Genomic DNA, 13507 nt, shown 5'->3' on the forward strand with positions numbered 1-13507 from the left:
TTCAGCTGACAAAGTAAGTAAGCAAACGTAATTCCAATTCAATTTTTTCCTAAAAAATCAATTTCAGATATATTGAAAGAAAAAACAAGTTCCGAACGCGTAACCTCTAGCCCAAGTGGAAAAGAACCTGTGACGTTGAATACCAAAAAAAATTAAGCTTGCGACAATAAAAACATTGCATTACAAGACAGTGAATCAAAAAAGAGACGGAAACTATTATGATATGGCCCTATTATGATATATACTAGTTCAGTAAAATTAGAAAATTTGATATTTCAACTTTCGAGGTTATCTAATTTCTATATAAGCAAATCATGTCACTTTTTGTTGCGACCATTGAAAATAAGAGAGGAGCTTTTTATTCGGGTGTGTTTCAGTTTTTTCTTTTTTTTCACGCAAACTCAGGTACCACAAATAAACATTGGAATGGTTCAAATTATGTGACAATTTGAAGCCCTATCAGCTGTGATTTGAACACTAAAACTGCCCCAGTGTCGAAAAAAAAACAGAATTAAATTTTTAGACAGCCTAATTTCGAACGAGTAATGCAATCGAGTAACATTCTTTTTAAAGAAATTAAACGAATCTAGATTTTCTAAAAAAAAACTTCATGTACAAAACAGAAAATTTTTTGAAAATTTTTTTGAAGTATTTGTTTGGTATTACTTTTTAGAAGAAAAACGTCTATCTTGACTAATTTACTAACTTTCTACAGGTTGTGTAGTTCTCGAATCACATCACGCATTGTTTTAATGCGTGGTGTGATTCGAAAACTGTACAAACGCGACAAAAGTTAGTGAATTAGGCAGACCGACGTTTTACTGCAAAAAATGAATACCAAATAAATATTTGGAAAACAATTTTTAGAAATCTTATTTTTTGTACAAGAAAACCTTTATTGCCGAATAAGCGCTGAATGAAACATCCAAAATGAATTTTTTTGTAGTAAAATCTAGTTTTGTTCAGTTTGTTTAAAACTAACGTTACTCGCTCAAAATTAGGCTTAGTTGGAAGAATTTCATAGTTTTTCTCGACACCAGGACAATTTTTGTGAAATTTTTTATGTTCGAATCACTAACTTGATTTTTTTACGAATATGGTCGAAACATTCTGTGCTGCGATATGTCCACTCTCTCCTCCGCATTCATTTCTCGCTATAAATTTTCCTGACACTAAGACTACTCTCACTATACTGAGGAAACTCAATTCATATATTTAATTTCAAAATTCGAATCTTCCAAATTCAGGCTATCTAGTTGCTTGGAAAGAGTTATTTCACTGAAAACGGGCGCCCTGGATATCTCTTTAAACCCTAATTTAGTGAAAAATGCCATGCTTGCTAAATTCGACTCTGAGATCTTTGCGATGATTTCTTTAAGCTTAAGACTCTTGACGACATAGAAAATAAAAGCATTATAAGCCGCCTTTCCAAAACCTTTGCCTCTTTGTTCTTCACTAGCCACCATCATGTTAATTTCTCCGCGTGAATTTTCCGTGTCAATAAACAAATTGATGTCTCCAATTAAACATCCGGTTTCAAGTTTGCACCATTCACATATTGGTCTATCCGATACTTTAGAGTTAGGATTGGATTCACATTGACTCCCGAATTCTGAACGACATAGGCTGAAAACAATCGATACTGAAGAACAGGCACAAACAGCTCCGGAGTCAGACAACTTCTTTACTGAAACTGGATTAAGAATGAGGAAAGTCAGTTTATCTTTATCATCTAGCCACGACTTTTGCATCTCATACTCTTCTCTTGAGGTCAAAAGTTCAGACGCTGTCAGGCATCGTAAATTCTCGTCAAGCATCCACGAATGATACTTTTCAACGTAATTTTTGCCGTAGGGAACCAACCAGCATACTTTTCCCATGACAATGACATTTTGATTCAATCGCATTTCTAGGAAATTGTTTCAAACAGAAGCCTTGTTCATTTCTTCACTCCAAAAACATACAGATACGGGATACAATCTGATGATTGATGTCTTTTTTATTAACAAGTATTACGAGTTTGTACAATGCATTATTTTAGACAAAAAGAGTAATTATAATCAGTTACCAGTGAGGTTCTGACAAAAACTTGTGTAAATATAGAAAAATTGACAAGATTTAACTTTATTTTCTATAGGTCAAAACATTGGTGGCATGTCACGGAACCGAATCATGGGGATTAGTTACTACGTACCATAGGGGGAGGCGAATAGTTAAAGAGCTCCTTCAAACTAACTTATAAACATATAACTAACTTATAATCCAACCAGAAGTTTCAAAATTTTGCTAAGGAATTGCTTTTGTTTTTTCCCCTGTTTTGAAAGCTTTAGTGGCATGATATAGCTAGTTAAGAATGTTTTACTGTTTTCTTTTATTTGGGGTACCCCTTTCTCTACCCCAACCCCCCCCCCCCCACACACACACACGCACACACACACACACACACTTAGTCCCATCAATCTTTCCTCCCACTCCCTTCTCCTCCTCCCAATTACCCCTACCCATACCCACATTTACCCCACCATGCCCCCGGCAAACAAAAAAAAGAGGTAATCAGAAGGTCAAAAGTATCATAGTAACCGAGGTTACAGTCAGGAGTCCCTTCATCACGTATTCCAGTCAAAATCCTTGGAATTTTCTAGATATCGAAGTGATAATGATAAAAGAAGATGACAAGTGTTTAAATCCTTTTCAATAAAAGTCGATACGCGTTACGTTACTTCAATAAGAACACGCAACTCGACACGAGAAAATATAATATACAAGTGTTACAAATAAAAATTTTCATCGAATGTTATTTTGTCATTTATTGTTCCGAGTACACAGGCGGCGTTCGCAATCTGTATTGCCAGGGAGATTCTCCGTTTCAAAAAGCTGCCTGCTCTGGGCTTGTAAAAACTGGTTTTCATCCATTTTCATGTTAGTGACCTTGCATAACGAACTTCTTAGTAATTTGTCATAGCGTTCCAAAAAATCATTTTGCAAAAACAAGGGCTCGTACTCAAAAAATATAGGAGTTTTGGCATGCTAAAGCAATTTTTCAGGAGGTAAAAACCATAATGGGCGTCTAGTTTGTCAATGACATCCGATATTTTTTCAAGCTCATTAATTTTTTCGTCGAGCAATTCTTTTCGGCGAAGTTCGCCGATTGGAGATCCTAAAATGAGGAGTTCCTCTTTTGGATTTCTTTGGGGCAAATTTTTCGAAATTGTGTTAAAATTGAATTATACTGTGTACCAGTAGTCGGTCCCAAAAAACAAAGTTCGCAACTTCTCAGTGTTCAAGCTCAGGCCGTAAATTTGTTCCAATTTCAGAATTGTGCCAGTTGGTCGTATTTGGAAGTTTGACCTTGAGCAATAAGAACAAGGTAAATTTGGGGTGAAATGGAATTTTTCAAAAAATCGACTTGAACCTGTAATGCTCAACTTTCTCGCGACAACTGAAAATCTCAGAAATACAAGATCAGAACAATCGAACTACAATCGCGGTAAAGTGGTCGAAAAAGCAGCGGGAAAATGCTACTCGCAATTTCCAAACATAAAATCACACTAGAGTAGAGCTGTCTTATCCTGAAATAGGAGACAGAACGATTAATTAGAAGTGGACCAGAGAGAACTTTCGGTGGAAAGGTGGCCAACCGAAGTCTCCCGATGGTCCAGCCCCAAAACTTATTTCTCAAGTTAAAACTAATTTCCTTTGCTGGAGTTCATTAATTACAAACTTCTTGAGTTAAAACCTAATTTCCTTTAATGCTAGAGTTGCTGATTAATTTAGTTACTCCAATTCACAAGTGTGCTGGTATGTGAGTACACAATTCATCTTCTTGAGTGTGTTTTATGATTGCTATGTTGAGGTAGGGAGAGTTTTAGGTTGATCTATCTGAAATGGATCAAAGTTCCACTGTCTAATGAAAAGTAACTAAACGGACTGTTCCGACCCTGTTTTCAACGGCGTTTGCGTATTTTGGGTATTTTGAGACCTACGTATGGGGAAGTTCCTATTTTATTTTCTAGAATGGGGGCTATTTTGGTAGTGGCCTTTAAGCTGTAACGAGGGTTTTTGTCTCATTTCGCAAGTGAACCGAATTGGCACCGACCATTCGAGGTAGAAAAACACAAAAGATAGTGTCCCTGACTCTTGAGCCAATGGCTATAGGGCCTATTTTTCTTTTAACTCATATGTGACTTAAGTAGAGGACTGTTAGATAGTGTTTTTATGGCGCTCCTGAGTGTTTTTACGACATCATGACTACGGAGTCGAACCCACTTGACACAGCTCCGGGCTACATGCCCATTCTAGAGTACCGGTGGTACGGTTCAGCGGGAACGTGTAAACCTTCCGGTTGTACCGTGATAGCTTCTAAGGAAAACTCGAGAAAATTCCTAGTACGCTCTCCGAAAGAGGCCTAGCTAACTGAGTAAGGGGGTTTAAACGGACAAAAAACGAGCAAAAGGACAAAAAGTGGAACAAAAACCGAAAAAGAATAGAAAAAGGAACAAAAACCATAAAAGCTCCCTAATTTTTTCGTCGAGCAATTCTTTTCGGCGAACTTTGCCGATTGGAGATCCTAAAATGAGGAGTTTCTCTTTTGTTTTTTTTTTATTTTGGGGCAAATTTTTCGAAATTGTGTTAAAATTGAATTATACTGTGTACCAGTAGTCGGTCCCAAAAAACAAAATTCGCACTTCTCAGTGTTCAAGCTCAGGCCGTAAATTTGTTCCGATTTTAGAATTGTGCCAGTTGGTCGTATTTGGAAGTTTGACCTTGAAAAATAAGAACAAGGTAATTTTGGGGTGAAATGGAATTTTTCAAAAGTTCGACTTGAACCTGTCAAGCTCAACTTTCCGCGACAACTGAAAATCTCAGAAAAACAAGATCAAAACAATCAAATTATAATAGCCGGAAAGTGGTCAAAAAAGCAGCGGGAAATTGCTATTGGCAATTTCCAGACATAAAATCACACTAGAGTAGAGCTGTCTTATCCTGAAATAGGAGACAGAACGATTACGAGAAGAGAAGATAATAGTTAGAAATGGACCAGGGTATTTTGGTAGTGGCCTTTAAGCTGTAACGAGGGTTTTAGTCTCATGTCGCAAGTGAACCGAATTGGCTCCGACCGTTCGAGGTAGAAAAACACAAGAGATAGTGTCCCTGACTCTTGAGCCAATGGTTATAGGGCCTATTTTTCTTTAACCTCATATGTGACTTAAGTAGAGGACTGTTACATAGTATTTTTATGGCACTCCTGAGTGTTTTTACGACATCATGACTACGGAGTCGAACCCACTTGACACAGCTCCGGGCTACATGCCCATTCAAGAGTACCGGTGGTACGGTTCAGCGGGAACGTGTAAACCTTCCGGTTGTACCGTGATAGCTTCTAAGGAAAACTCGAGAAAATTCCTGGTACGCTTTCCAAAAGAGGCCTAGCTAACCGAGTAAGGGGGTTTAAGAGGACAAAAAACGAGCAAAAGGACAAAAAGTGGAACAAAAACCGAAAAAGAATAGAAAAAGGAACAAAAACCATTAAAGCTCCATAATTTTTTCGTCGAGCAATTGTTTTCGGCAAACTTTGCCGATTGGAGATCCTAAAATGAGGAGTTCCTTTTTTTTTTTTATTTTGGGGCAAATTTTTCGAAATTGTGTTAAAATTGAATTATACTGTGTACCAGTAGTCGGTCCCAAAAAACAAAGTTCGCACTTCTCAGTGTTCAAGCTCAGGCCGTAAATTTGTTCCAATTTCAGAATTGTGCCAGTTCGTCGTATTTGGAAGTTTGACCTTGAGAAACAAGAACAAGGTAATTTTGGGGTGAAATGGAATTTTTCAAAAATTCGACTTGAACCTGTCATGCTCAACTTTCTCGCGACAACTGAAAATCTCAGAAATACAAGATCAAAACAATCGAATTATAATAGCCGGAGAGTGGTCAAAAAAGCAGCGGGAAATTGCTATTTGCAATTTCCAGACATAAAATTACACTAGAGTAGAGCTGTCTTATCCTGAAATAGGAGACAGAACGATTACGAGAAGAGAAGATAATAATTAGAAATGGACCAGGGAAAATTGGTAGTGGCCTTTCAGCTGTATTGAGGGTTTTAGTCTCATCTCGTAAGTGAACCGAATTGGCTCCGACCGTTCGAGGTAGAAAAACACAAGAGATAGTGTCCCTGACTCTTGAGCCAATGGTTATAGGGCCTACTTTTCTTTAACCTCATATGTGACTCAAGTAGAGGACTGTTACATAGTGTTTTCATGGCGCTCCTGAGTGTTTTTACGACATCATGACTACGGAGTCGAACCCACTTGACACAGCTCCGGGCTACATGCCCATTCTAGAGTACCGGGGGTACGGTTCAGCGGGAACGTGTAAGTCTTCCGGTTGTACCGTGATAGCTTCTTAGGAAAACTCGAGAAAACTCCTGGTACGCTCTCTGAACGAGGCCTAGCTAACCGAGTAAGGGGGTTTTAGGGGGACAAAAAACGGGCAAAAGGCCAAAAAGCGGAACAAAAACCGAAAAAGAATAGAAAAAGGAACAAAAACCATAAAAGCTCCTTAATTTTTTCGTCGAGCAATTCTTTTCGGCGAAATTTGCCGATTGGAGATCCTAAAATGAGGAGTTCCTCTTTTGTTTTTTTTTTATTTTGGGGCAATTTTTCGAAGTTGTGTTAAAATTGAATTATACTGTGTACCAGTAGTCGGTCTCAGAAAACAAAGATCGCACTTCTCAGTGTTCAAGCCCAGGCCGTAAATTTGTTCCGATTTCAGAAATGTGCCAGTTGGTCGTATTCGGAAGTTTGACCTTGAGAAATAAGAACAAGGTAATTTTGGGGTGAAATGGAATTTTTCAAAAATTCGACTTGAACCTGTCATGCTCAACTTTCTCGCGACAACTGAAAATCTCAGAAATACAAGATCAAAACAATCGAATTATAATCGCCGGAAAGTGGTCAAAAAAGCAGCGGGAAATTGCTATTCGCAATTTCCAGACATATAATCACAATAGAGTAGAGCTGTGTTATCCTGAAATAGGAGACAGAACGATTACGAGAAGGGAAGATAATAATTAGAAATGGACCAGGGTATTTTGGTAGTGGCCTTTAAGCTGTAACGAGGGTTTTAGTCTCATGTTGCAAGTGAACCGAATCGGCTCCGACCATTCGAGGTAGAAAAACACAAAAGATAGTGCCCCTGACTCTTGAGCCAATGGCTATAGGGCCTATTTTTCTTTTAACTCATATGTGACTTAAGTAGAGGACTGTAACATAGTGTTTTTATGGCGCTCCTGAGTGTTTTTACGACATCATGACTACGGAGTCGAACCCACTTGACACAGCTCCGGGCTACATGCCCATTCTAGAGTACCGGTGGTACGGTTCAGCGGGAACGTGTAAACCGTCTGGTTGTACCGTGATAGCTTCTAAGGAAAACTCGAGAAAATTCCTGGTACGCTCTCCGAAAGAGGCCTAGCTAACCGAGTAAGGGGGTTTAAGGGGACAAAAAGCGCGCAAAAGGACAAAAAGCGGAACAAAAACCGAAAAAGAATAGAAAAAGGAAAAAAATTCATAAAACAAAAAAGGACAGTGACTTTGATACCAGATTAGTTGGATTAAACTTTTATATTTATTAAACAGTATACCCATACTGTTTTCATAGGACCGATCGTTTCGATCAATTCAGCAATTTGAAAAAGTGACCGATTGAGGGGCGTTGTCAAGGGGTTTCAGATAGCTTGCAACTTAGCTGGACCACTAGGAGACTTGACTGGAAAAAGTGACCAGTCAAGTAGCAAAGTGGTGCACAGGAAGGGAACCCGACAAGCGCTGGACACGACAAAGAGACATCCAGCACGGAATCAGAACAACCAGAGGAGGACACACAGGGGTGTTCTGGTTGGTCAATCGGGTATCGTTAGAATCCACCTTACATTCTAGGAGATAAGTGTAAAATTGGATAAGCGGAACCCCACCGTTTTGAGGAACGTTTTTACTTGAGCAGAGCTTGGAAACAGGTTCTACGGTCCGTTCGAGGTAGAAAAACACAAGAGATAGTGTCCCTGACTCTTGAGCCAATGGTTATAGGGCCTATTTTTCTTTAACCTCATATGTGACTTAAGTAGAGGACTGTTACATAGTGTTTTTATGGCGCTCCTGAGTGTTTTTACGACATCATGACTACGGAGTCGAACCCACTTGACACAGCTCCGGGCTACATGCCCATTCTAGAGTACCGGTGGTACGGTTCAGCGGGAACGTGTAAACCTTCTGGTTGTACCGTGATAGCTTCTAAGGAAAACTCGAGAAAATTCCTGGTACGCTCTCCGAAAGAGGCCTAGCTAACCGAGTAAGGGGGTTTAAGGGGACAAAAAACGCGCAAAAGGACAAAAAGCGGAACAAAAACCGAAAAAGAATAGAAAAAGGAAAAAAATTCATAAAACAAAAAAGGACAGTGACTTTGATACCAGATTAGTTGGATTAAACCTTTATATTTATTAAACAGTATACCCATACTGTTTTCATAGGACCGATCGTTTCGATCAATTCAGCAATTTGAAAAAGTGCCCGATTGAGGGGCGTTGTCAAGGGGTTTCAGATAGCTTGCAACTTAGCTGGACCACTAGGAGACTTGACTGGAAAAGGTGACCAGTCAAGTAGCAAAGTGGTGCACAGGAAGGGAACCCGACAAGCGCTGGACACGACAAAGAGACATCCAGCACGGAATCAGAACAACCAGAGGAGGACACACAGGGGTGTTCTGGTTGGTCAATCGGGTATCGTTAGAATCCACCTTACATTCTAGGAGATAAGTGTAAAATTGGATAAGCGGAACCCCACCGTTTTGAGGAACGTTTTTACTTGAGCAGAGCTTGGAAACAGGTTCTACGGTCCGTTCGAGGTAGAAAAACACAAGAGATAGTGTCCCTGACTCTTGAGCTAATAGTTATAGGGCCTATTTTTCTTTAACCTCATATGTGACTTAAGTAGAGGACTGTTACATAGTGTTTTTATGGCGCTCCTGAGTGTTTTTACGACATCATGACTACGGAGTCGAACCCACTTGACACAGCTCCGGGCTACATGCCCATTCTAGAGTACCGGTGGTACGGTTCAGCGGGAACGTGTAAACCTTCTGGTTGTACCGTGATAGCTTCTAAGGAAAACTCGAGAAAATTCCTGGTACGCTCTCCGAAAGAGGCCTAGCTAACCGAGTAAGGGGGTTTAAGGGGACAAAAAACGCGCAAAAGGACAAAAAGCGGAACAAAAACCGAAAAAGAATAGAAAAAGGAAAAAAATTCATAAAACAAAAAAGGACAGTGACTTTGATACCAGATTAGTTGGATTAAACCTTTATATTTATTAAACAGTATACCCATACTGTTTTCATAGGGAATTAAGAGGTTTAGCACCCAGCGCTTAAGGTAGTTTTCGGCTTAAGAGGGGGGCTAAATAGGGGGAGGTTAGAAGGGGGGCTGGTTAGGTTAGAGGTTGGCGGTTGCAAATTGTAAAAAGGGGGGACACGTTATAGTAACTAATCAATCGATATCGTCGATTTAGTTACATTGTAACCTTACACGCATGGATTACAGAGAGAGGATATCCAAATTTAAGATCGAATTAAGTAGGTACCCTGGTCGGATCGGGTGGGGGGAACGGAAATAGACAGTTTTTGCAACCCGGGAGGAGAATATTCTATAAGAACGTTAGTAGAGGGGAGGAAAACGCGTGACAATCAGGTACCAGACACTTTTTTTCACGAAAGGACGACATTGGTCACCTTTGAGTTTTAGATGGATTCATCTTTCCGTTTTTATCATTTTTTCTCATTGAAGTTTTTATGCTTTCAGTACTAATTTTATCGGTTCTGAACGAACAGGTGATCACAAGACACCTGCGAGCAAGTTGAGTTTTAACTTGCATCAGATTAATAAAGGGGGATAAATACAAGGGGATTAGTAATTGACATTTTTGGCCAGTAAGGCTGGGTTTTGGGGAAATTTTTATACTAGAGCTCAAGTGGTGGTACCAGGGATAGTCGTTCAAGAGTCCCAACAACGAAGAAGAAGAGATCAGGTTGTCCCAACACTAAGAAAGAAGGGGTCTTGGGACAGGGTGAAGTGTCCCAACATTTGAGTGGCAAAGTCTTGAGACGGTACCAGGAAGTCTTGGGACAGTGCGGAAAAGTCTTGGGACACTACCAAGAAGTCTTGGGACAGTATAGAAAAGTCTTGGGACAGTACCGAAAAGTCTTGGGACAGTACAGAAAAGTCTTTGGACAGTACGAGGAAGTCTTGGGACAGTACGAGGAAGTCTTGGGACAGTGCGGAAAAGTCTTGGGACAGTACCAGGAAGTCTTGGGACAGTGCGGAAAAGTCTTGGGACAGTACCAAGAAGTCTTGGGACAGTGCGGGGAAGTCTTGGGACAGTACCGAAAAGTCTTGCGACAGTACAGAAAAGTCTTGGGACTGTACCGAAAAGTCTTGGGACAGTATAGAAAAGTCTGGGGACAGTACGAAGAAGTCTTGGGACAGTACGGAAAAGCCTTGGGACAGTGCGAAGTGTCCCAACATTAGAGCGAAAAAGGTCTTGGGACAGTGCGAGGTAACCCAACACTTGAGTGATATGCCTAAAGACAGTGTGAAATATCCCAACACTTAAGTAAGAGTACAACGGACCGGTCAAAACGATTAAATCACAAAAAAATCCGCTCTATTAAGATCACGAATTGAAAAAATTTAACTTAAGAGAAATAGGAAATTTTTTTAGAGTTTTTATCCTTAGAATAGGATTTTGTAAAAATTAATGTTGTAAATAGAGAAAATTGTAAATCATGACGCGAAATAGGGTACCGATAGCAGAAAAAAAGAGTTCTACAGTCAAAGACAAATCATAACTCGTCGCAACGGAAAGCAACACCGTCGGACCAAAAAGTAATGAGAAGGAACTTTTCAGTGAGCATGGTCAACACAAGAAGCGCAAAGGAGAGCAAGACCAAAGTAAGCGCTGTGAAGGGACGAACAGTACCTGCTATAGAAATTGATCTTGAGACACCAGATCAGAGTGTTGATGAGGTGGAAAAGAAAACAACGGAGTCAACTGCGATGCCGAATGCGGAAGAACAAGAAAAATAAGACGATAGAGCTCTCGCCAATTGACACTGTGGAGGACACAACAAGCAAAACGATGGAAACAAAAAAAAATGAGTCTCAAGCAAAAAGAACGTCATTCACAGAGAGGATCGAAATAATGATCGGAACGAAATCAAGATACAAAGAGGAGGTAGAACCAACGGCCGAGAAAGGCAAAACATTTGGAACAGTTTCCACTATAACAACGGAAGCCATTCCAGGCGATGAGCAAATCAAACATGGGGCAACAGCTAACCACGAAAAAACAACCTCTCTCGAGCTGGGCGATTTGATGGCGAAGTTGGATCAAATCGACAAAAAACTGAAATGCAGTGAAGAGGATCGACAAGTAATAAAAAAGGAAATACGATACAACATAAACGAGAACCTAGACAATTTCTTCCACCTGGCGAGCGCGAAGGAGGAAAAGCTACAGCAGATGTCAGACAAGGTAGAGGCTACCAATAAAGAGCGCGAGAAAAATATCAAAAAGGACATGCAAGAAATGAAGCCACGATATGACATGGTGAACAACAAGTTATGGGCTCTGGAGACGAGAATAGACACAATGAGCAAAGACCAGGCTGAAAGTTCACGTGCCATACAGTCCAAACTAGATGCTCTCTTGAGAAACTCTACAGCACAAGACAAGCTGGGAACAGACAGAACGCAAGGCAACAGAGTCGATTTTGTGGAACGACAACGGAACGGAACAAGCGGGAGTCCACACCGTTACCCCGGTGTGCAGCGAGCTTAGGACCAGGAGGGGCCAAGACAATTATGAAGAATGGAACCTCAAATACGACAAATGGTCCAAGCGATTCCACAACGAGCAAAAGTGTGGGACCTGAGGCCATGACGTGGGTTAACACCTGGGAATTGATGAATAGGACATTTCAAGGAACACAAGGAACACTGACTCGAATGAAAGAGGAGTTGTCAAATCCGGGAAAACCTTCAAGAAACCAAAGGATTTTAAGGACGATTCAGATGGATGCATCAACACATGGGTAGAAGTCATGAGACTACATTTGGAACAAGATAAACAGATAAATATTGAGCAACTTAGAAGGCACAGCGTTAAAATGTGTAGTTGCAAAGAAGGAAGAGGAACGTGATACTGCAGACAAGATCTTCGAGATATTGTTGAACCGATTTGCATCAGGAATGAAGGACCACCAAGCTATGATGAGATTCGAAAAGAGAAGACAGAGGGACGATGAATCGATCGATGGTTCCTGGAAGATCTTGAGAGCTTGAGAAGAAAGAGTGACCCTGAAGAATCAACTAACAGAAGGAAATTCAGCATCGCATCAAAGTTTATAGATGGGGTTAAAAGTGACGACTTGAGATCAATCTTGGCAACGTACTATACACTGTCGAAAGATAATGTACCGACTCCGGAAGAGATGAGGCAAAAGTCAAGGGAGTACATGTTGATGAAACATAGGAAGTACTCGTACTCAGAGAATAGGAACATGCAAAGGTCTAATCAACCACCGGGGTCGTCATGGTACAAGCCTAGAGATGATATGGACAAACGTAGGTTAGCGCAAATTGCGGATCAGCGGATCATCACGTGGCGGATTGCACGACGTACAAGCAAGGCATGAAGAGTCTGGGATATGCGCCGGATGAGGAAGATATGAGCCAGACGGACGAACTTGAGTTCTATAGTGGCCTGATCTTCAAGATAGGTTCGAGATGCTTCTGCGGCAATCAAGAGGGCTACTTCAGGATGGACTGTCCGTTGTTTTGGGAAACAGTGAAGAACCAAAGTCACCCCAAACACAAGTTAGCGCTGGCGGCGGTACAAAACACGAGGAACAGGCAAGCCAAGTTTGAAGCAAAAAACTCGGAGGCACCGAGTGCGGAACTACCGACAAAAACGGTGAAGGCTGTAGCGCAAGTCAAAAACAACATAGAAACTGACGCCAGGAATTCTCTAGAAATAAATTATGAGAAAGCAGCTACGGAGGCTATCAACAAAGTGAAACAAGACCTAGCAATGAAAGAGATTGAGCAACGACTAAAGCAGGAGATCGAAAGGCAGAAGTTAAATTAGACATTAAGTAGATCAGTGCCAATGCCAGAAGCCGAAGTGGGAGCGACGAGGAGTGGAAATTGCAACACTCTAAAAATAGTGACGTGAAAGCCATTCGGCATAACAAAAATCGGAGCCAGAATAATGTCGATAATCACTGTGGGCGGCCACGAAGTAACGAGAAACCTTAGTGAACCAAGCGATCAGACGACAATGCACATTGATGTGTATGCAGATTACTTAAGTGCAATAAGTCCGCAGACAACTTCTAGAGCTTTGAGATCACTACTCACAAGAGGTGGCAGCTAGTGTCAGTCCGCGTCGAAAATAGATACACGG

At 40.7% G+C, this 13507-nt stretch overlaps 6 protein-coding genes across 8 annotated transcripts in view; 2 read left to right on the forward strand and 4 right to left on the reverse strand.

The window, feature by feature from the left end:
• LOC134839395 (adenosine deaminase domain-containing protein 1-like) overlaps window positions 1–13507 on the reverse strand; it is a 136558-nt gene that overhangs the window by 101692 nt on the left and 21359 nt on the right. The gene's annotated exons all lie outside the window — the stretch shown is intronic.
• Window positions 1–13507, reverse strand: part of LOC134850714 (uncharacterized) — a 55402-nt gene that overhangs the window by 20540 nt on the left and 21355 nt on the right. The gene's annotated exons all lie outside the window — the stretch shown is intronic.
• Window positions 1–13507, reverse strand: part of LOC134839454 (elongation factor 1-beta-like) — a 44595-nt gene that overhangs the window by 9729 nt on the left and 21359 nt on the right. The window lies entirely within an intron of this gene.
• Window positions 1–13507, forward strand: part of LOC134839461 (uncharacterized) — a 595847-nt gene that overhangs the window by 6825 nt on the left and 575515 nt on the right. The gene's annotated exons all lie outside the window — the stretch shown is intronic.
• Window positions 972–2344, reverse strand: LOC134855197 (N-acetyltransferase 9-like protein). The gene has a single exon (XM_063871645.1). The coding sequence runs from the start codon at window positions 1905–1907 to the stop codon at window positions 1203–1205; it is 705 nt and encodes a 234-aa protein (XP_063727715.1). The 5' UTR covers window positions 1908–2344; the 3' UTR covers window positions 972–1202.
• Window positions 11105–13189, forward strand: LOC134851010 (E3 ubiquitin-protein ligase bre-1-like). The gene is made up of 3 exons (XM_063866925.1): window positions 11105–11798; window positions 12218–12358; window positions 12693–13189. The coding sequence occupies exons 1-3, from the start codon at window positions 11105–11107 to the stop codon at window positions 13187–13189; spliced, it is 1332 nt and encodes a 443-aa protein (XP_063722995.1).

This window comes from Symsagittifera roscoffensis, chromosome 1 (assembly GCF_963678635.1).
Source record: "Symsagittifera roscoffensis chromosome 1, txSymRosc1.1, whole genome shotgun sequence".
NCBI lineage: Eukaryota > Metazoa > Xenacoelomorpha > Acoela > Convolutidae > Symsagittifera > Symsagittifera roscoffensis.

Bases quoted from the DNA above. Each gene is read 5' to 3' on its own strand.
- LOC134855197 (XM_063871645.1), bottom strand. From the start codon at position 1,907: ATGCGATTGAATCAAAATGTCATTGTCATGGGAAAAGTATGCTGGTTG.
- LOC134851010 (XM_063866925.1), top strand. From the start codon at position 11,105: ATGCGGAAGAACAAGAAAAATAAGACGATAGAGCTCTCGCCAATTGAC. The intron at 11,799-12,217 runs GCAACAGAGTCG...TAAAATGTGTAG, and splicing joins GGGAACAGACAGAACGCAAG to TTGCAAAGAAGGAAGAGGAA. The intron at 12,359-12,692 runs GTTCCTGGAAGA...ATTGCGGATCAG, and splicing joins GGACGATGAATCGATCGATG to CGGATCATCACGTGGCGGAT.